The sequence below is a fragment of the Dryobates pubescens genome, chromosome 21 (assembly GCF_014839835.1).
Source record: "Dryobates pubescens isolate bDryPub1 chromosome 21, bDryPub1.pri, whole genome shotgun sequence".
In the NCBI taxonomy this organism is placed as follows: domain Eukaryota; kingdom Metazoa; phylum Chordata; class Aves; order Piciformes; family Picidae; genus Dryobates; species Dryobates pubescens.
The window spans coordinates 21078097-21098735 of NC_071632.1; the positions used below are offsets into that span (position 1 = coordinate 21078097).

General features: G+C 47.8%; 1 protein-coding gene across 1 annotated transcript in view; it reads right to left on the minus strand.

Moving 5' to 3' along the window:
* The window catches only part of GPR158 (G protein-coupled receptor 158), a 121692-nt gene that overhangs the window by 22517 nt on the left and 78536 nt on the right, over window positions 1–20639 (minus strand). Inside the window, exon 6 of the mRNA XM_009899362.2 lies at window positions 13600–13709. Coding sequence (XP_009897664.2) covers window positions 13600–13709 — 110 coding nt within the window. The remainder of the gene's footprint in view (window positions 1–13599; window positions 13710–20639) is intronic.

A 20639-nucleotide genomic window follows, 5' to 3' on the forward strand; every position in this document is an offset into this window, starting at 1 on the left:
CTGGTTCACGCTGCTGGCTGGGAGCTTCAGCTTGGAAACAGTGAGCAAAGCATGTGGCTGCTGCTCTAGAAGTTACATCCTGAGATGCAATGCATGATTTTAGTAAATACATAAAGCCACACCAAATGTTCATGTGCTATCCATAATCTGTCCCAGGAACAGAAAACACAGCCCCCAAACTCTCTGCCCCCAACCTGTCTGCTGAGCGAGCAAGTGGCAGGGTGAAGGACCCTGCCCTGGCAGCCAGGACCTGCCACAGTTGGTTTGGTTTTCATTTCTAGTGTCTCTCACTTCGTGGCTTCACTGAGTCATCCTGGCAAACTGTTCTGTTCCAGACCTTTTATTGTGATAGGAGAGCTACAGCAGAAAGAGAATAGGTTAAGCTCTGTGAAGTGCATTGCCCTCCCGTGGTGCAGGGACTGTGTCTTACCTGCTCGCTCTGGAGCAGCAGCGGCCATGCCACTCTGAGTTTGCAAACTGCTGGGATTCTACTACAAGTGACAAGTTAGTGATGAGAGATGCATGGCACCATGCCAGGACAAAAGGGGACCTACACTTCATGCCTGATACACACACAAATGCACACACACAAATACTGAGCACAGGTTTTGTTTCCTCATCGGGAAAGATGACAGAGAGAACATCAACAACCAAGGCCTGTCTGTCCCCTCATCAATGTCACTGATAGGGATATTGAATAGGACTGGACCCAGCACTGATGCCTGGGGGAGAGTGTGCTGCAGGACTGCTTCCATTGCTCTGGAGGAGTGCCTGGCTTCAAATCCTCACCTGGGCTAATAAATGCTTAATAAGTGGCAATATTTCTACCTGAGGACATCCTGACAGCAGATGAACAAGCTGGTGCTCAGGCAGTGATGTGGACTGAGTGATCAGGGCAGCAGTGGTGTCCTTTTTCCTTACCAGATTACATTAACTGCCAACAATGGGATTGTGAAGGCAGTTTCCTTGTGATTTGCCCAAGAGTTTGCAAGTGGTTTCCTCTTGTGGAAAACTAATGTAACACAAATTCATCAGATGTGTGGCTAGAAGAGCAGGCTGTGAAAAGGAGTCAAGTGTGTTTTCCCTCAGAGCCTGGCAAGAACTGCCCCCAGTAAGCAGAGGTAGGTGGGTCATGACCCACTACTCCCTACAGTAGTTTGCTAGGTTAGCTTTAATGCCACGTGGATAAAGGGAGTTCTTCTGGATCAATCCAGAGGTGATACACTGTGCTGCCTTCACCTCCAGGCAGGCTGAGGAAGGTGAGGGGGGGTCACATGCCATTCAAAGGGAGGCTCCAAACACTGGGAGGCAGCAGGAGCCCAATAGGTTTCCCACTGCAATCAGAACCACTCACTCATTCCCATGTGGGCAGCCCTGGGCAGCCTCATGCATATTTAATAACATGGAAAGAGTCTAAAAATATGACTTGCTTTGATGAGAATGTATTGATTTGAAGCAGCTTTTGTCTGCCAATCTGTAGGTAAGCCTGGAACGAGCACACAAAATGATTTCTTTAAATGTAGCCTAGATTCTGACATTTTTCATGCTATCCATCTCTTTATTTTCTCCTTTCACCTGCAAGACTAAATTCCCACCTGACAAAAGCTCCTGGTGGACTATAGATCAAAAAGCTTTCTGTGCCTGCAGCCAGTGTCTAGGACTGTAGCTGGAGTCTTCTGTCAGACCAGCTGGGGTTTTCTTTTCCCCAGTGCCTCTTGGCTCCCCAGCTCACTGCCCGGCTGCCTGCATCCGTTCCAGCTGCCTGCTAGCTGCCTCTGCAGCAGACATTCAGACCGTGTGTGTGCTGCTTTTTGAAGAGCTTTTGTTCACACCACCCTGTCATCCAGGTAGGGCTCATCAGAAATGGTTATTCCTCAGCTGGCTGTGCCTGTGCTGGGCGAGTGCTGGTGGATGTACCAAGCACTGGGGACCTGAGGTAAGAAGGGCTCAGCAAGAGGACTTTGCCACGCCACGGAGCGCGGTTTCAGCGCTGCAGACTAAGACTTCTTATTTATGAAATCCTCATCTGCTTTGTGCTAATTATCTCTTCTAATAAACCACTTACTGCACTAATACTCCCCCAGACCCTGCTGAGATGAGCAGAACTGCAGAGAGTCAGTGAAACCTCTGACCCTCCGCGGTGGAACTCCTGAGCGGGCAGAGCTCTTCCAGAGCACACTGCCCACACAAAGCACTCACTGAAGCCCATCAGACTGTGCCCAGACAGCTGGCAGTGCCATGTCTCCTGCCTGTCAACTCCTCAGGTTTAAGGCTACATCACACACTTGCTTCAGTGGCACTGAAATCAAGAGCTCATGACCACGGAATCCTGTGTGAGACCCTGAGAGTTCTGGAAGCTGCAGGCCCTTGGGCCAGGCAGAAGCCATCTCCTGTGTCTGCTCCTGTGCTGGTAAGGGAGCCATTTCAATAACTTAGTCCTGAGAGATGTGTTCCAATTTCTACATCCTTCTCCTGGCAAAGATGAGGTCAGCTCCTCAGACATCTTTCTCCCTAAGCAAACCACTCTTGCTGAGCTCCTCATTCAAATCTGAGATGGGTTTGGTGGCAGAAATCTTAATGAATGGATCGTTAAGACTGCCACCGCCAGCAGTTTAGGCTGGAGATCACAAACCCTGCAGCCCACACAAGCTAAGCTAAGCTAATTATTTGTTTCTTGACAATCATCAGGTAGTTATTATCCTTCTGTACAGCGAGAGCCATTCAGTTCCCTGCCCTTATCGAAACCCTTCAGAACAGGCAGTACAAAAGATCTCCAGGTCACTATTGACCAGGGAGCTTACACTGTGAAAATAGACGCAGGAATGGACTCCTGGTGATCCTTCCCTACGACAGGTCCAGAACATTTCCAAGGACTTCATTGCAAAATTTGCTTCACGAAGCGCTGTGGAGTTGGATGTACAAAAGCCAACTCCCCTCCTGCTCCCAGCTCCCACCGGTCCCTTTACCAAAGACTGCTGAGCAAAACCAGCCGGGGTGACACCAATTCCCCTCCTTGCTAGTGCTGTTCCATACAGGCACCCTCTCCCACTGAAAACCTTCACAGACAATTTCAACAGCCTTTGCAAATGTCAGAGGCATTTTCTAGTGAGCAGCAGTGAGGTAGCTGGGCAAAACCTTATGCCAAAGCTTCTATTTTTGCTCCTAAAACAGTCACACTACAGACAGCGAAAGTCTTGCACAGATAAAGCCCAAATCCAGGCCAGAGGAAATTTGGAGGTGGCTACATATCTTGATACAAAGAGAGCTTCTTTCCTTTCTTCTCCACAGTTCACTTGCAAGCCTTGGACTTCTGATCAGAGGATGATAAGCCTCGCTTATCAAATGTTGACAGCACCTTTTCAGCTTTGTTAATGTGCCCAGAAACCCCAAATGCCTCCTTCCTTCTAACCTCAAGGCAGCAGGCATTCTGATCCTGCTGCAACACTCAAGCAAAACAATACCTAGGAAATTTCCTACAGGACTCAACAGATTTAGCAGCCCACAGCAGCTGCAATGCTTCCACACACTGAAGGTATTCCTTTATTAAGGCAGTCTAGAAGAATGCCAGGCTTTTCTCTGGATCAAAAACAAACAAAGGTTTAGTGGAGCTGAGTGAGTTACAATTCACTCTGCTAGCAGCTGTTACTGTGAGGACTGAACTATTCTATATCCCTAGCACAGACCACTAACAAATGCACTGAACAGCAGCTAGCAGCTGAAGGCAAACAACACAACCAACACTACGAAGATAAATGTCTTGATGTTCATAGATGGATGCTTCACTCTGTTCCCCTTTCCATCCCATCACACATGAGGCAGCAGGACAGCTGGGGCAGACCCAGCAGCCTGGAAATAAAATTCCCAAGACCCAGAGAAGACTGTGGAGAGCTCGAAGTAACTTCAGAACTCACCAAACTGGATTAAATCACGCCCTGCCCTGCAAGGGCGCGGTACACGAGCGAAGGAGGCACAAACACTGATGGCTCCAGCCTGATGTCTCTATCTGCTTTGTCTTTTTTCCCATTAGAAAAAAATAAATAACCCCCCAGCCACCCTGCCTCATAAAGCAGATGCCTAACATCTGTGCTTTCTCTGTGCCTTCTACGAGGAGGTTGCTGCAGGGGAAGGTGCATACAGCTCAAAGCTGCTGCTGCCTATGGGTCCAGCTGCACTGTCAGAGGACACTCCAGACAAGTGCTTCTCAAATTAAACTGGGTTAAGTGTATACCTTGAAAAAAATCCCAGTGAAGAGCCCAGGAAGTACTGTACCTGTGGAACACTCTCTAGGGCACTATGCACACAATCTTTTGGCACAAAAGGATCCCCTCACGAGTTGAATTGCAAGTGCTTGCTTCCTCTTCTGCCGTGACAGGACGCTCTGCACAGCGCCTGAAAATGCCTCTCCATTATTAAAGGTGCAGGAAGCAAACACCAGCAGCTGAAGGGACAGGAATCTCATCTTTACAACTCGTAACACATCACCATCCTTATGCCCCTCCATTTCTTTCATATCTTTTGGAGTGAGTTTTTTTTCCCCCTTCTCTTTCACTTCCTTCTGTCAGAAGGCTTTGGTGGTGGAAGTTAGGAGTGGTTCACACAGCTGCTTCCAGACAGGGTGTCCAGAAGAGCAAGCACCTGAACACATCCAAATGCAAACACTGACATGGTTTTATGTCTTTACCACACCACAGTCTCAATCTTACCTCTTCATTGCTCATCACATGCAAACATGGAAACTTCATAGACAGGAAAAATAAACCAACCCTGAATTTCAGCTAGCATAAATGGAATTCCCTAGTGGGATACCCAACATTTGTGTTTTCCCTGCAAATAAACACACTCAGCATGTGGAAACATCTAGCCCACAACAAACCACGCAGACCACTTGCACCAAGAGCCTTCCAAGCTATGCTTCCTTTTCTAACAGAAGTTCAGCGATCCTGAACAAGGACAATCCAAAGCTGCACTTTTTAACCACGAGGGCACTGAGGAGGATGCACTGAAAGGTTCAGCCTTTGATGTGTTCTGCTCTCATTTCCATGCATTCATTACCTCTGCAGATAATTGCACAGCACAGAGGTAACAAAGAACTTGTCCTACTATTTTGCTTCCTTTAGCTATAAGAAAGACTAATCACATCCACTGGATACAGTCCTCCTCTTGGATCCACAATGCAGACTTCTCTGTCCCAGCAGAGCTCAAGAAGAGGTGCTGGGCTGCCAAACCCTTTTTGTCTGCTGCAAAGCTGGCAGGGGTTAGTGAAATGTGGAACAGCAAGCCACAGAACTGTAATGTTTAGTTGTAACATTTGCTGAGGGGCTGGCACCCACTTTAATAAAACAAATGCTAATCACTTTATAATGTGATTGACAACAGCAGTGCTTTATCAGCTCCACTGAAAAAAGCAGCTCTTTATCAGCACTGTGCTCTCCTGCCACTTGTGGAATAAATATTAACTTCATCTTGTGGTTGTGCATGCAGGTATCACAGCTAAGGCCTTCATATGTATTGGAAAGGAAAGCTTCTTCTTCAGCTTGTCTGCAAAAGATAAGATTGAAGCCACTCTGCCAGCAGGTAAGATCAGGAACATCTCCACCTGCCACAAGCTGGAGCAGTGTTGCCACCAGTGGAAACGGAGACCACGAACAATGCTAACTGCTCGGGGTGAAATGTCCACGTGATAAAATGTTGTCACCATTAACAATATTCCTCTGCAAATGGGTGCCTGGAGTAGATTACACTGCAGGGAATGAAAATCCTGGCAAGGCTATTCAAACTCATCAGGCATCTGGGGAATTTTTGTGTCTCTGGTCGATTAATTCACAGAATGCCAGAACAGCCAAGGTTCCAAAGAGAGATTAGGAGCTGGCCTAATCCAGCCCTTGTGACCAAAGCTGGATCAAAGACAGAAGGTTACTCAGGACCTTGTGCAGTAGTGGTTTGAGTTATTGGTCTATGTTAAGCATCCCCTAGAGCGAGAAACTAAAGAATCCAGTTGCTGGCACGGAGGAGCAGTGGCTCTCCTGTAGAATAAGAAGCCCAACATGCAAGTTAAAAAGCAAGGGCTTCCACAGAAGCTTCTTGTCTTTCAGTGCAGCTTCCAGTCTCACAGGAGATACTTATGACACAGAAATAACACCACATAGATGTATCTCTGCTCAGTCAACAAAGAGCTGCAGACATGGCCTCTGCTACCCACAGGACTTGTACTTGTTTTTTTATAGTACTTTTTTTCCCCTAGTATTTTTGTTTATAGTTTTAAATCCTCCATTGTTCAGCAGCCTTCCCCATGAAGAGCTCTAGAAAAGTTGTCCAAGGGCCTAAGCACCTTTGATAGGAACTAGGGGTTCTGGGCAAAAAGAAACAAATACCAGAATGCCACATGAGGGAGAGAGAAAAGCTGAAAGAGGAACATAAGCATGTTCCCCCTAAATGAGCACAGGGAATGAGAACACCTAGGAATGGCCAGCAAGGACTTTGCATCTTGCTCATACCAGTGATCCTGACCATGCAGCTGTGAGTGCAGCTCCCAATAAAGCAGGTGAAAGGCAGCAGAAGTTTGTTCATGGAGCTTCTAGCCCTAAGGATTCATTGTTGGAAGCAAACAAATTGAGCACCAGCTGACGGAGTTCCCTTACAGGAGAGTGAGCCACAGACAGAACTGAACACTATGTGAGCTGTGCTCTTGCAAACCCCTCTGGTTTTGTACATTCAGATGGTCAGTGGCTGCTTTCTGTGGGTGTAATAGGCTTTTATTGATCAGAGGCCAGTGCTAGCTGATACTCACTAGAAGACATCAATTGCTGCTTCTAAAAAGAGTTTGATAGTCACAGAAACACAGAATGGTTTTGTTTAAGCAACATATAGCTCCAACTCCTCTGCCATGGGCAGAGACACCTTTCTCTAGACCAAGTTGCTCAAAGCCCCAACCAGCCTGGCCTTGAACATCTCCAAGGATGGGGCATCTACCACCTCTCTGAGCAACCTGTTCCAGTGTCTCACCACCCTCACAGTGAGGAGCTCCTTCTCTGCCTCGAATCTAAATGTACCACATTCAGTTTACAGCCATTATCCCTCGTCCTGTCACTACTCATCCTCATAACAGGTCCCTCTCCAGCCTTCCTGCAGGCTACACCACCTCCCTTGCTCCCAGGGCAATGGGCAGGCTCTTTTCTCAACTAGCAAACTGCAATTTGCAAAATGAATAAAACCTTGGAAGGTATTTGGTCCTTGCAGCCACATTCCCCAAAGCATTTCACGAAGTGCAGAGAAGCAAAGTCCAGAGCTGGATTACGTTAATCGGATTGGCAAGGGAAAAAAGGCCCTGTCCAGTCTAAGACAGAAGGCAGACTTGTGCAGGAAAGAGCCTGCATGAAGTCATTAAGGCTGTTACTAAGGGCTGGCTGGGACAGTGTAATTCCAGCCCTTTTACCAGTTTCAAGGCTCTAAGTGCTACAATATGGACTTTTGTTCAAAGCCAGCTTAAGAGAAGAAGAAACTCACTCATCTCTATAGCTGGACAACAGCTGAGATCTCTGAAGGATTATAGACAAGGGCACAGGCTTCTGATTTCCTCACTGCATTTAGGCTCCAAGGCAAATGAAGACTACAGCACAACTCCTGCCTTCCTATTTGCCTTTGGAAACACAGCAGAACTAAATTAAGGAAAGTTTCTTTCCTGCATGAGTGCTCAGGCACTGGAAGAGGCTGTCCAGGGAGGTGGTGGAGTCCCCAGCCCTGGAGGTGTTCAAGAAAGATGTGGACATAGCTCTTTGGGAGGTGGTTTGATGGCCACGGTGGTTGATGATTGCACTTGATGACCTTAGAGGTCTGTTCCAAGCCAAACAATTCTATGAGTGTAAGGGATCAGGATTAATTTCAAAGCAGTCAGGGTCTCCCACTGACTAGCACAGTTACAACTCTGTGATTTCAGCTGACAGAAATGGTTGATTCCCCAGCAGCCCCACGTGAAAGCCAAGGCTCCTGCTGCATGTTCAACAGACTAGCACAGGGCTAACCCCAAAATGCCACAGCTTGATCAGCTGTGTGACACAGACTATTGCACTGCTCTACAGCAACTCCTGCAATCTGGAGGAGTGTTTAACTGCAGAATATCTTCCTAGAAGAGAATCAGCCTTGATCTGAAAGCAGCACCAAAATGGCCTCATTCCTCTTGTGAGGGTTTTCAATAGCTGAGCAGCCTTCTGAGGGGGATTTGTGCCAGATTGCTCGTTTGAATTCCTCTGGCATTGGCTTCCACCTACCAGATCTTATTAAACCTCAGTCCAATAGATTAAAGAGTCTTTTGTGACTACTTTTTCTCTCCCTGCTTGTTTGCACACCACACAAGAAGTCATCTCTTGGTCTTCTTGCTGCTCTAAAAACCAGCTTAGGTTTTGCAGTATCAAACACTTTTCCCAGCCCTCAAATACTTTCTGAACCACATCCTCTGCTGCACACCTCAGGAACAGGACCTCAAGCATTTGTATCAGTCTCAAAGATGTCACCCCCTGCTGTGACATCAATTCTCTGCTGATAACCTTATTCTCCTTAATTTTGTGTCTTTAACTAGTCCCTAACTATAATTTGCCTTTTGGCTGTATTCATAGAATCACAGACTGCTAGGGGCTGGAAGGGACCTCCAGAGATCAAATCCAACCCCCCAGGGCTATCCTTCTGACTAAACCCAAGTTACCAAACACTGAAGACTGCTTTTTATTACTGGACTTTCTGAACCAAAATGTACCATTTTGCCAAGCTCTGTGTTGCCCACAAATGTGATGAGTAATCGTTTAGGGCTTAGTTCTTCACTGCAACTGGAAGTGCTAAATAGGATCATGCTCACTCCTGACCCTTCACAGCAGCCCACCAGGAGCCTCCCTCCCCTCCAGTCATGATTTTCCATGGACAATCAGAGTATGTGATCTGCAGAGCTCTGCTTCAACTTAACTGTGGAGTGTGAGTCACACACTTAACTCCCTCCTCCACAAATAGCCTGCAGCTGATGTATTGCAATGCTGCTTTCTCTTTCATGCCATAATCCTACCCAGCAGGTACTCTGTTCCACTGACCACTTCTGTCCTTCCCGTGCAAGGAGCAGGAACTCAGCCTGCAGAGCTGTGTTGTACTGCAAATGCATGTGCAAGCACAGCTGCTCGGAAGGAGATGCTGCTGCACAGCATCACAGCATGAAGGTTTGCCATGGGAGGTGGTCCTGGAGTTGGACAAGGTCTCTGAGAGGATGAGCTCCAGCTCTGAAGCTGTTATCATATAATCAGATGAGCAAGACCAGTCCTTTCTCCCCCTTAAACTGGACATTAGGAAGAAGTTCTTTACTCTGAGGGTGCTGAGACACTGGAATGTTACCCAGGGAAGTTGTGGATGCTTCATCCCTGAAGGTGTTCAAGACCAGGCTGGATGAGGTTTTGAGCAACCTGCTCCAGCAGGAGGTGTCCCTGCCTGTGGCAGGGGAGTTTGAACCAGGGGATCTTTAAGGTCCCTTCCTACTCAAGCCATTCTATGATTCTATGACTATCTGCCTCTTTCATGACATGAAAAACCACCTGAAAAGCCTGGTGGTACCTGCAGAGGGCCTTCCAACCCACTGCTGGTTTGGGGTTTTCTTTGTGCTAATCAAGACAGCAACAGCATACAGTACTAGAAGACCAGATACTCCTGTTTGAATTTTCCCAGCTAAACTCAGGCCCCTCTGACAAAGCAGAATGTGTGCTACCTGAAGGTGATTAAAAAAGGCAGCCCTGTGGAACTGTACAGCTGTGTCTGCAATACTTTTATATAAATTAAATATTAATAGGACTGGGGATGAGAACATTTGCAGGATCACAGCACTCTAATAATCTTCCCTACTTTATGTGCTGCTGAATTTTCTTTGCTTACAGATAATGTTTATTAGTCCCACTTCTACACTGTGCTCCATCAAGATTAATTCTGCACTGAGTGTCTTTCTAACCCTTGTGCTACATTTTATTAGTTTATACAGATGAAAGTAGATATTTTATCCAGGAATATGAACCAGGACTGTAATGCTGTCTAGTTAAAGCTAGTTATTGCTTGAGGATGGCAGAGATACAGAAGAGCTAAGCAGGATTTTAATAATGCAGATTTCAATAGGAATAAAGATGCTGCAGTGAAACTGAATGGGACTCTCACTTCATCTGGAAGAACTAAAGAAGTGAGAATTTCATCTTGGGTGTGCATCATGCAGGAATGCCATGTGGAATGTACTGAACTCTCTTCATGCTTGTCTGCAGCTTTGGTTTGCTGTGTACCACAAAGATTACAGACTAGCAAAGGTTTGCAGGAGGCAACCAAAATGAATTATACTCAGGAAATGAGTTAATTGGGTTAAGGCATGCTGAGAAGAGGACAGATTCTAACCTGACCAGCCCAGTCAGTGAAACTTTGTTCCTTAGCAACTCCTACTTCATGGGCACACACGTTTGCAGCAAGTCCAAGTCCCTTCCTCCCTAAAGTGGATCTCCCAGCCTTTCACTCTGCCCCCAGCCCTCAAAGCCTCCACCTCTCTGCTGTGTCCTCCAGCAGCCAGGCACAAGGGACAGTGTGGGAGAAGCCAGCAGCACAGGCATGTCAGGCAGAGAGGGACCTGCTGATGACCATTCTCCTCACCTCTCCATTCTCCTCACTTTCTCTCAGCAGTAGAAGAAATGGAGGCTCTCTTGCTGGGTTTCATTCTCCTGAAGTGCCTGTAAGACAAGCTGTGGATACACACATACACATCTGTCTGTGTGTCCATACCTACAGCTTGCTCCCATTCTTGTGCTTTAATCCAGAACTGAAGATTCTGCATGAATCCTGACACCAAGATGGCAGAGTCCACAAACTATCAGTATGAATGAAAATAATGAGGTAACATGCTCCCAAAATACAAGGCTTGAAAAAGGACATGGAGATTCTTCAGGAGGGAAGCACACTGCAAGGTGCAACATCAGCAGCTCTTCTGAACTCAGGAGGTTCACATTTGAAACATCTTCACTTCTGGAGAGAATGGTTTTGAAGAAGTCCTTGCTGAGGAAAGCACTGAGCTTTATGTTCAGGGCTCTACAGCTAGCTGGCTTAAATTAAGCTCATTTCCTTGCTCCCACCCTTCCATCTCCATAAACATCAGCTCATTATTTTCAAAATGCACAATGAATAAGGAAGAGGCAATTTCAGAGGAGGCACTGCAGGAACTGACTGTGACGGGTGCTCAGGGGATGAATCAGTACATGGCTCCCCTCCTCCTTTACTCTGCCTCAAGCATCTGCTTTTGGCTCCTTGATTTCTCCTTCATGAGAACAACCCTCATGAAACCTCAGAGACCTCCAGTGCCTCCTACCTGCCTTTGGATAACCTTCATGCTCCAGTGCCACTCAAAGCACCTCATTTGTGGAGAAAGACAGCTTTAGACTTCCTGCTTGTCATTAGGAGCTGCTTTTACACAGTGCTGGTTTTGCCATTAAAGTTTAAAACAGTCACAAGTTGCTTGCTAGCAATCGGTGCTTCCCTCAGGCAAGACACAGGCTACCTGCAGGAGGGAACCAGTGCTTGTGATGAGCATTTGTGGTGCCTGCAGTAAGCCATTCCTCAGCTCTGCAGTGACTGTGGATTGAATTAGGTTTGGCAGATCCTAGTAGGGAAATTCACAGCCTCATAAGGCAACCAGCTCCACTGCCTATTCACTCTGATAGTGAAAATGTTTTCCCTGTAGACCACTGACCCTGATGCTAATTTATGCTGTATAAAGTTGAAATCTCCTCTGTCAGTTTGTCATTGTCCTTTGTCCTCCCACTCCACACTGCTGTAAAGAGCATGGCTCCATCTTCTCAGTAACCTCCTTGTAGGTGTTGGATAGCTGCTGTTAGGTCCCTCCAGTGCCATGTCTCTGCAGCTGAACAAGCCCTGTTCCCTCAGCCTCTCCTTGCAGGGCAAGTGCTCCAAGCCCTGGCTGTGCTGCTGGCCTTTCACTCAAGCTCACTGATGTTTTGGAGAGTCCAAAACTGGACACAACATTGCAGATATGATCTAAGGTGTGCTGAGTAAAGGAGAATAATCACTTCCCTCAACCTGTTGTCCTGTGGACTGTAGTGAAAGCAGTCCAGCCTGCTGCTAGCCTTGTGCTGATCAAGGATGAGGATGTAGTTCATTCTTGGCTTCTTATTCAGTCTTTGTCCCATTTGCTGACTCTGCCAGCACAGAGGCCAAGTAACACCAAGCAGCTGAGCAAACAATGCCAGAGTGAAAGGTTTCCTGCCCAGTTTTGCAGCCTGTCCTCACTCCATACAAATGAAAGATCAGCTGCCACTGCTTCCTCACATCATGGCAAATGACACAGACAACCTGGGAGGGTAGCTGAACTGCAATGCAAAGTGAGTCTTCCACAGTCTCAGGCTGTTTCTCTATATATCTGAGCTATAGATAACAAACCACTAAGCCAAGCCAACAGCCCTGTCACATCTTTTCTATAGTGCTCTAGCTGTTTTTCTTTTTGCAGCAGAAATTATTCATCCCAGAAAATACCACGAGGGTGTGGGATTTTCTGGATGAAACTCAAAGCAAAGGATGTGGCCAGACTTAGCATCACGGAGTTAGATTAGCAGCTGAAGTGTGCAGTCGTAAGCAGGGACACAAATGAAAGAGAAGAGGCTGTGTTTCAGTGGGAAGGCAGGGAGGGTTTTCCACTTACAGTCTGACATGTGGATAGTGCAGCACAAAACACAAGATGTTCTCAGTCCTCATTCAGTTTATGAACACGAGAGCAAACCTCCTCCAGCTAACATGCCAACATGGTGATGAAAAGAAGATAAAAAGGTGAGCAAGTCTACTTCAGTCAAGATGCCCAAGCACCAACACACAAGTACTGCATCTCTCTGCTTCAACAAAACCACTTACAGCCTACCCATGAATTTTTTTTCATCAAAGAGGAAAAAGCATTGGGATTTTATCCAGCATGCCCAGAAACAGCTTCAGTTTGTAAGGAGCCTGTGGAAGTGGGATTTGAAGCTGGGTCTCTGAAGGATGTCAAACCCTTTGAGTCTCACGTGAACGCAGTGCCAACCCCATGGAACCCAGAACTCCCCACACAGTTTTGCTGGCAGGCACTGGTGCTTGTGAGCAAGTAGCTGCGACTGCCTGGAGAAAGCAGCCCTTGGTTTGTGAGCCAGGAGAAAACACAGTACCTATGTACTCCAGGGTGCCTTGCTTTTCCCAGCATCGCTGCACCTAAGCACTTAGACAGCAGCTCTCCATGAACACTTTACAGGGGAACCCTTCAACACGGCTGAACACTTTGCAAACACTTTCCTAGACTCGAGGAAAATGCATTCACCTCCTGGGAACAAGCATTCTTGCACAATTTTACAGCTGATGCCCACATTCTTCATCAAACCCTGCCTGCGCTCCTACTTCACTGCTGGGATTGAGAGCGGACAAATTGAGCAGGAAGAGGGAGGAGAAACACAGTGATTTTAGAAAGTCAAAAGCAAGGCTCGTTTGTGGCAATATTTGCCACTCTTCCATCTAGGCACACACACAGATTGCACATCCTCCCACAGAGATGGAAATTAATAAGATGTGAAATACCTGTGCAGCTTGAGCGTCACAGTTCCATACACAGTGGCAAAGCCCAGCAGCCGAACCCATCTGAGGAGCACACAGCGAAACACACTCGGCTCAAAATACAAAATGACAACCTGGAGGGCAGAAAGACAGAGAGAGCTTCAGTACTGCTGCAGTGCCAGAGTGCTGCTTCATTCAAATGCAGAACAGTTGCAGAACAGGAGAGCAGACACACTCCAGCTCGCACTGCTGTATATTTAGGTTTTCTAGTAAAGTGCTGGGATGATCAGAGCCACCAGCTGGCACTGTCCTAGGCACCAGCTCCTTTGGAACAGAGCTGGCAAAAGCCCTGTGACAGACTGGCAAGTGACAACACTTTTAAATGCAATTCCACTGACTTTTCTTAACCCAGTGAAAACATGCAGCCAGAGAAGAAAGAGGATAGAACAGACCAGGCCATTTGCCTTCAGCTATCCTGGTACTGTGCAGGTGGTTTAAGTTTGGTTTGATGCACTCACCAGGTTAGACCTCAAAGTCACTCCTGATAAACCTAGCAGAAAAGAGCTGCTCATTTTTCTCTGCCAACTATTCTGCCACACTAGAAACTACTCCACCAGCTTCTCTGTGTCCAAACTCTCCAAAACTTGATGCCATATTCACTCTCTCTTCTTCCCCAGCTTTTCCCCCAAGCTATATCAAACCTCCCCATCCATCACCACTCCTTTAATGAAATAACCTCTCTGCTCACATATGGATTTCCCTAGTGACAAGAACAAAAAGATCCTGCTGGCCTCTTGCTCTATCTACCAAGTACCATGCAGGAGGCCAACACTCAACAGACAGCAGCACAAAGGTATTTCTGCAGGCACAGTGTCTCTAGAGCATCATTACCAAGGAAGATGCCACCCTTCTCTAAACCAGGGCTGCTCAGCTGGTGGACTCAGTCACAATCTGAAGCAGGAGGCTGTTTCTTCTTGTTCCAACAGGTGCTGTCCTTGGTGCCCTGAAGGACAAGCCCAGATTCATAGATTCATAGAATGGTTTGAGCTGGAAGGGACCATAATGATCTTCCAGCTCCAACTACCCTGCCACGGTCAGGGACACCTCCCACCAGCCCAGGTTGCTTAAGGCCTCACCCAGCCTGGCCTGGAACACCTCCAGGGAGGGGGCAGCCACTACCTGGGACTCTGCTGTCCCAGGGATTTGGCTGTACCCTGCCCCTACTCTACCTGCAGACCCTGCCCGGTCTAGCTGAACTAGAGAGAGTGCATCACATCCATTTGAGCAGAACCTGGCAAAAGGACCCAGTGCAGCACAGTACAAAACTCCTTGGGTAATCCTGCTCTAGAGGAAGCAAGCACTGAAACATTTCAGGCCATCTGCCACAGCTTCATTTCGAGTCAGTACATTCTGGCAGCAGAGGTAGTATTGTGCCTACCGGCTGCCACATGATATTATTTTCCTAAGTAAATGCTGTTCCATGTGGGAATTCAAGCCCAGGATTTTGGCCACAAGCCCAGGACTATGTCCTTTGGGTGACACAGACATATTTAGGATAGTGGGGGCAAAAATGGCAGACATGTGGGAGGAGAGAGATAGAAGAAGCTGCTGTGCTTTGCTGGCATGGTTTTGTTTTTTGAAGCAGGCTCAAGCCGTTTGATTAAAACCCCTGGCTTGTTGAAGCAATCCATGGGGCAAAATGCAGCCTTGGCTCTTCCACTGTTACTGGGCTGACGTGTTTCAAGGTGGACATATTGGGCAGTGGTCTCTTCTCCCTAATATCAGGTGACAGAAGGAGAGGAGAGGAAATGAACTGAATTGTGCCAGGGGAGGTTTAGATTGGGTACTAAGAAACATTTCTTTGCTGCAAGAGTGGTCAGGGATTGGAACAGGCTGTCCTGGGAGGTGGTAGAGTCACAATCCCTGGAGGTGTTTGAGAAATGTGGGGACATGGTTTAATGGCCATGGCGGTCTCAGATTGAAGGTTGGACTTGATGATCTCCAAAGGTCTCTTCCAAATGAAACAGTTCTGTGACTGTGATTTCCTGGGAATCTGACACATTCTTCTTGTAGGAAAGGGAACAGTATGCAGCAAAAGGACCACTGCTCCTTGGAAGATCAAAATGCACCCCCCAAAATGACCATGCCTGTGTACAGAGAACATCCAGCAAGAAGCTTCTCAGAATGCCCTGAATGATAGCAACGACCTCTTATCCTAACACACAGTTCTATGGATGAGGACAGCTGCAGGGCCAGAGCAGAGGCTGCAGGGCCAGAGCAGAGGCTGCAGGGCCAGAGCAGAGGCTGCAGGGCCAGAGCAGAGGCTGCAGCTGTAAACCTGCTTCCTGAGGTTTGCCAGAGGGTAGGAAACAGCCTGTTTGATCTTTGAGTCCTACAAACCAGGAAAACATCGTCCAAAACAGACTGGCACACAGAGACTGCAAACATTTCGAAGCTGACCTGGGAGCAGCATTTCTCAGCTGCCTGAAATGGGGAGGTCTGCAAACTTCCCGGGCACAGCAGGTTTTTGGCACACGGGGAACAGCTCTCTCTGCCGTGCGATCTGACACAGCGATTTCAGCGGCAGTTGCCTGCTGAAATATTAACTGCTTGTGTCTAGAAGATCCCCCTGAGTTGCACTGAGCCATGTGTATGAGCAGCTGAGGTGCCTGGCTAGCTCCCCACCAAGCAAGCACCGCTCCAGTGCGGCGTGGTGCGAGCTGGCACGTGGCAGCTCACCAGGAAGGCTGCAGAGGCTCTCCTGGCAAAAGCTGCCCTCGGCTGCCCTCGGCACGCAGGCTCCTTTCAGCTACGTCTTCACCCAGTGGCCAAGTCCACTGCAGCAGTGAGACTTGATCCAAGGTGGATTCCTTTCTGGGTCTTCCTCCATTTATGTGCTGGAGAATAGTTACAAAGGCAAACATCCACTTCTGTATATATTCCATGTATTCTCCTGTAACTTGCACGTGGGCCAGTCTGGACCAAGGCTTTGAAGAGCAAAACTTGCACACTGATGTCTGCCTTGCTTCTTCGGCTTTCCAGAAGGTTATTTGATGAATATGTCATTCTATTCCCATCAGGGCTCACTGGGATGCTCAGCTGACTGCCCTCTCTAAGCTTTTGTCAGCATTAAGTCTCTTATAAGCACAGTGAATTTTAGTGGCTCAGTTTTTAAACTGAATAATCTTTAATGGATTGGAGCCAAGGGGCTAAAGAAACACTGCCCTGGAAGCTCAGTACATCAAAGCCTCCTTCTCTGGAGGCTTTCAAAACCTGTCTGCACAAATTCCTGTGCAACCTGAGTTGGACTAGATGGTTTCTAGAGGTCCCTTCCACCCCTCAGCATTTTTGTGGTTCTGTGACAAGCCATGCTCAAGTTTTTCATCCTAGTAGAATCACATTCCTGCGAAGAATATACACTGGTGAAAAGCCTGGCTGCTGCCCGCCATCCTTCACTCCCCCTAGCTAGAGAAAAAACCAACCAACCAAAGCAACAGCACAAAGAAGTCTTAGTTTTGTTTCATAACAGCCTTTTATACCTTCTGCTTACCAAAACCCCCATTCCCTTCTGTTATTCCCACAGATAAGGCCTCCTTAAAGTGGCAAACAGTATGCAGCAAGGGGCTGCTGAGCTCCCCTCTCGGAGCGTGGGACGGGCAGAGGATTCACCCACACACCCAGGCTGCTCTCAGCAGAACAAGGGAATCCCTCTGCAGCTCTGGAAGATTACCCTGCCCACCACAAATCTGACAATGGTGCACTCTCCCTGTTTGTTTTCCTCTTGCCTCCCATCACGGCAGCAGCATCAATCTCATCACGAATGCTTGGAGGCTTTGCTGAGGGATGTCACAAACCTGTCTCCTGTGCATCAGGAAAGGGGAGACCCTCTGCTGGGCCAGCTCCTGAAACCCAGCTCCATACTGCGGGTCAGCCTCTGTTCCTCGGGGCAAACCCATTTGGAAATCAGAAGAGAGGTCAGGCAGTGCCTGTTTGTGGAGCAGCTCCTGAGCTGTGCCTCACCTTTGCTGTCTGGACAGACACGCTTACAAGTTGGCTTCTAACCCCCAGGGGATTTAAGCTGTTACTGCCCTTGCCACAACACTGCCTCCGCAGTCACGCTAGCGCTTGTGGAGTAAGAGACTTTCTAAGGTCACCAGCTCGCTGTCAAGTGTGTTTAGAGCTGGAGAGTTACAGATGTGGGAGAGAGCCTGAGTGTGCTGACACAGCCAGCAGCCAGCCCAGGTACTCAGGGGACAGGATGAGCAGGCACAGGCTCTCTAAAGACAAGGGCTGAAGCCCATGCAGGCAGCCTGCCTACTGCAGCAAATTTTGGTTATCAGGACAGGTAGGGCAGTGGAAGTGCAAAGAGAGTTGGCATTGAATAATTCAACATTTAAAAGCATAGCAGACATTGTTCTCGCAAAAATTCAGCCCATAATGAGCTTTGGAGCTTCAGTGCCATTGCTTCTTAAAAGGAGCAGAGCATTTAGACAGATTCTCCAACAGAACCCCCTCCTTGTCTCTCTGAGCCTAACAGTCAGAAAGGCTTGGATGCAACACAGATTACTTCCTTTTCAGATTAACTTCTCTGTGCACATCATAAAGCTGATGAATTTGGCCCTTCCCCTTGGGAACCAGATCCAGGTGAAACTGTTTGAGCTGACTCTCTGCAGCTTCCCATGGTGCACTGACTTTCCCCTCACTTTCAAGTGACAACATTTCTCTTAAAGCTGTACCCAGAGAACTCAAAAAGCCTCAGAGGAAACCTCCTGCTTTCCTTGTCTCACTTCAGAACCTGCTGCAAGCACTCTGCACAGCTCATTGCAGGCCGTGGCACAGCCATTTACGATAATGCCTTTTGGGCTAATTCCATTAACAAGTATCCAGGAGATACTGTGAAGAGATCCATCTGATCTGTTCCACTGCCCAACACCATCTGCCCTTGCCTGACTGCAGTAGCTGTCTTGGGCTGTCTCTAGGCAGTTCTGCTGTGGAACAAGCCATCAGATGCTTCCTCCTGGGATCCTGCTGTGCCTCGAGATGGACACCTGCCTTCTTCTGCCACCGTTCCCTGCTTGGTTTCAGCACACAAAATATCCTCCTGGGTAACCTATAGCATCTTGAGTCCTGACACCAGGAAGGGATTTCCTGCAATGGGGATGCTGTTTGCACCATTAGATGAGCTCCCATCCAAACTCCTGACAGTCTGGCACTCTGCTTTCTAGAAAAGGGACCAATGCACTTCCCATGGGCACGCTGCCACCTCACCAGATGGGCATGAATGAAGGCATTCATGAGCCCGTGTACACTATGGGCACCACATATCCCTGTTGGAAACATGACTCACAGCTCAGAGCATCTGCTGAACTATTAGTGAATGCACAACTCATTACCACTCCTGCCCTGCCAGGGAGTGTTTCCGGTGCCACCACACAGAGCCTTTCAGGCTATGGGAAGAGCTGAGCAGACACCCAGGCTAATCACAGCAGACTTCCTTCCATCTCCACCCCAGGTGGGTTTTTTAAGCCATAAGAGTTTATTCTAATAGTCCTATGGACACACAGTGCCTTCAAACCCTGTCACCCATGCCAGCCTCACCATCCCCAGCAGAGGACCTCAGCAGAGCTGTGCTGGGTCATTAGCTCAATGCCTCTATAAAGCTTGGAGCTGCTGCAGGAAACCACAGTAACTACTCAGCAGGTTTTATTCTGGCCTCTGAACTGGAACTGAACCAACTCTGCTGCTGGGGGCAATGCACTTCAGATGTATGTCACAGTCAAAAAATACCATTTAAGAGTCTCTGGGTTTATTGATAAAAGAAGACAATTTTTCCCCCCAGCCATCGACACAAGTCCAGCTTGAAAGCCTGCCTACTGAAATCTGGAATTCTCTTCTTGAACTGCAGAGTCACAGAATTGTCAGGGTTGGAAGGGACCTCAAGGATCATCTAGTTGCAACCCCCCCTGCCATAGGCAGATCAGGTGGATTGGATTTCTCCAGTGCCTGTCTCAAAACCCATGTGAACCCCCTGGCTGTGCTTCAGCAAAGCCATGTCTTGCTTGTGAAGTCCTTTGCACACAGGGTAAGCACAGAACCACCCACACTGGAGTAAAACACAAGGACAGGCTTCTAGAACCTGACTCTCCAGAATGCTTTGCTGTCACTCAGTTTTGCTACAGTTTGGATTCAGCCTCCTCAGGCACTAACAGCAGATCACTGAACTCCTTATGGGATGTGAAGTGAACTGCTGAGATCAGCCAGCTCTCAAGTCCTCAGGGACTGACTTCCCCTGCTCCCTATCCACCGAAGAGAAACAGAAAGCTTTCTTACTGGATCAGCTTAACACAGGCATGGTCACTCAAGAGGCAGGAGGAGAATCACTGAAAGTGGCTGAAGCACCTCCAATAAAATCCATGGACAATTATTCAGCCCAGCCATTTGCTAAGTACCTGACACACTTCAGCAGCAGGGCTGAGAAGGTGCTTGCTTCCTTCCAGGAACAAAGAAATGCACTCTGCAGTATCTTATCTTGTTAACCCCCACAGAATTTTAGAGTCACAGAGTCATCAGGGTTGGAAAAGCCCTCGGAGATTATCAAACCCAACCTCTCCAAGCCCATGCCTGTGACTGTAAGAAAAAGGAACCTTTAAGAACAGGCTGGTGAAGCAGTCTACATTAAAATAAATCTTGCAAGAGCTGCAGCTAAATCAAGCCACAATCAAGTGAATTATTCAGAGCTACTTGCCAAGCAGACTTCAGGCAAGACATGGGTCATGAAGAAGACTCACAGAGACTTTTGCGCTTCACTGCAATACAGCAAATGCGCAGTGCAGGGAAGGGGCTGATGTGTTGTTTTCAAACAGAGACTCCTACCTGGGAAACAAAACATGCAGCTCTTTAGTTCCAAGGGCATCTTAGCTCCTGGTCTCAGTGTTTAACCAAGTGAGGTGTTTAACCAAGGTTGTGAGTGAAAACTACCCAACATTTAGGTTCTTCAGGTGCCTCCTCCCTGGCTGCCTGCTCTCTCTGACCAGTGCATTAGGCAGGATCACAAGTGGAGGCAG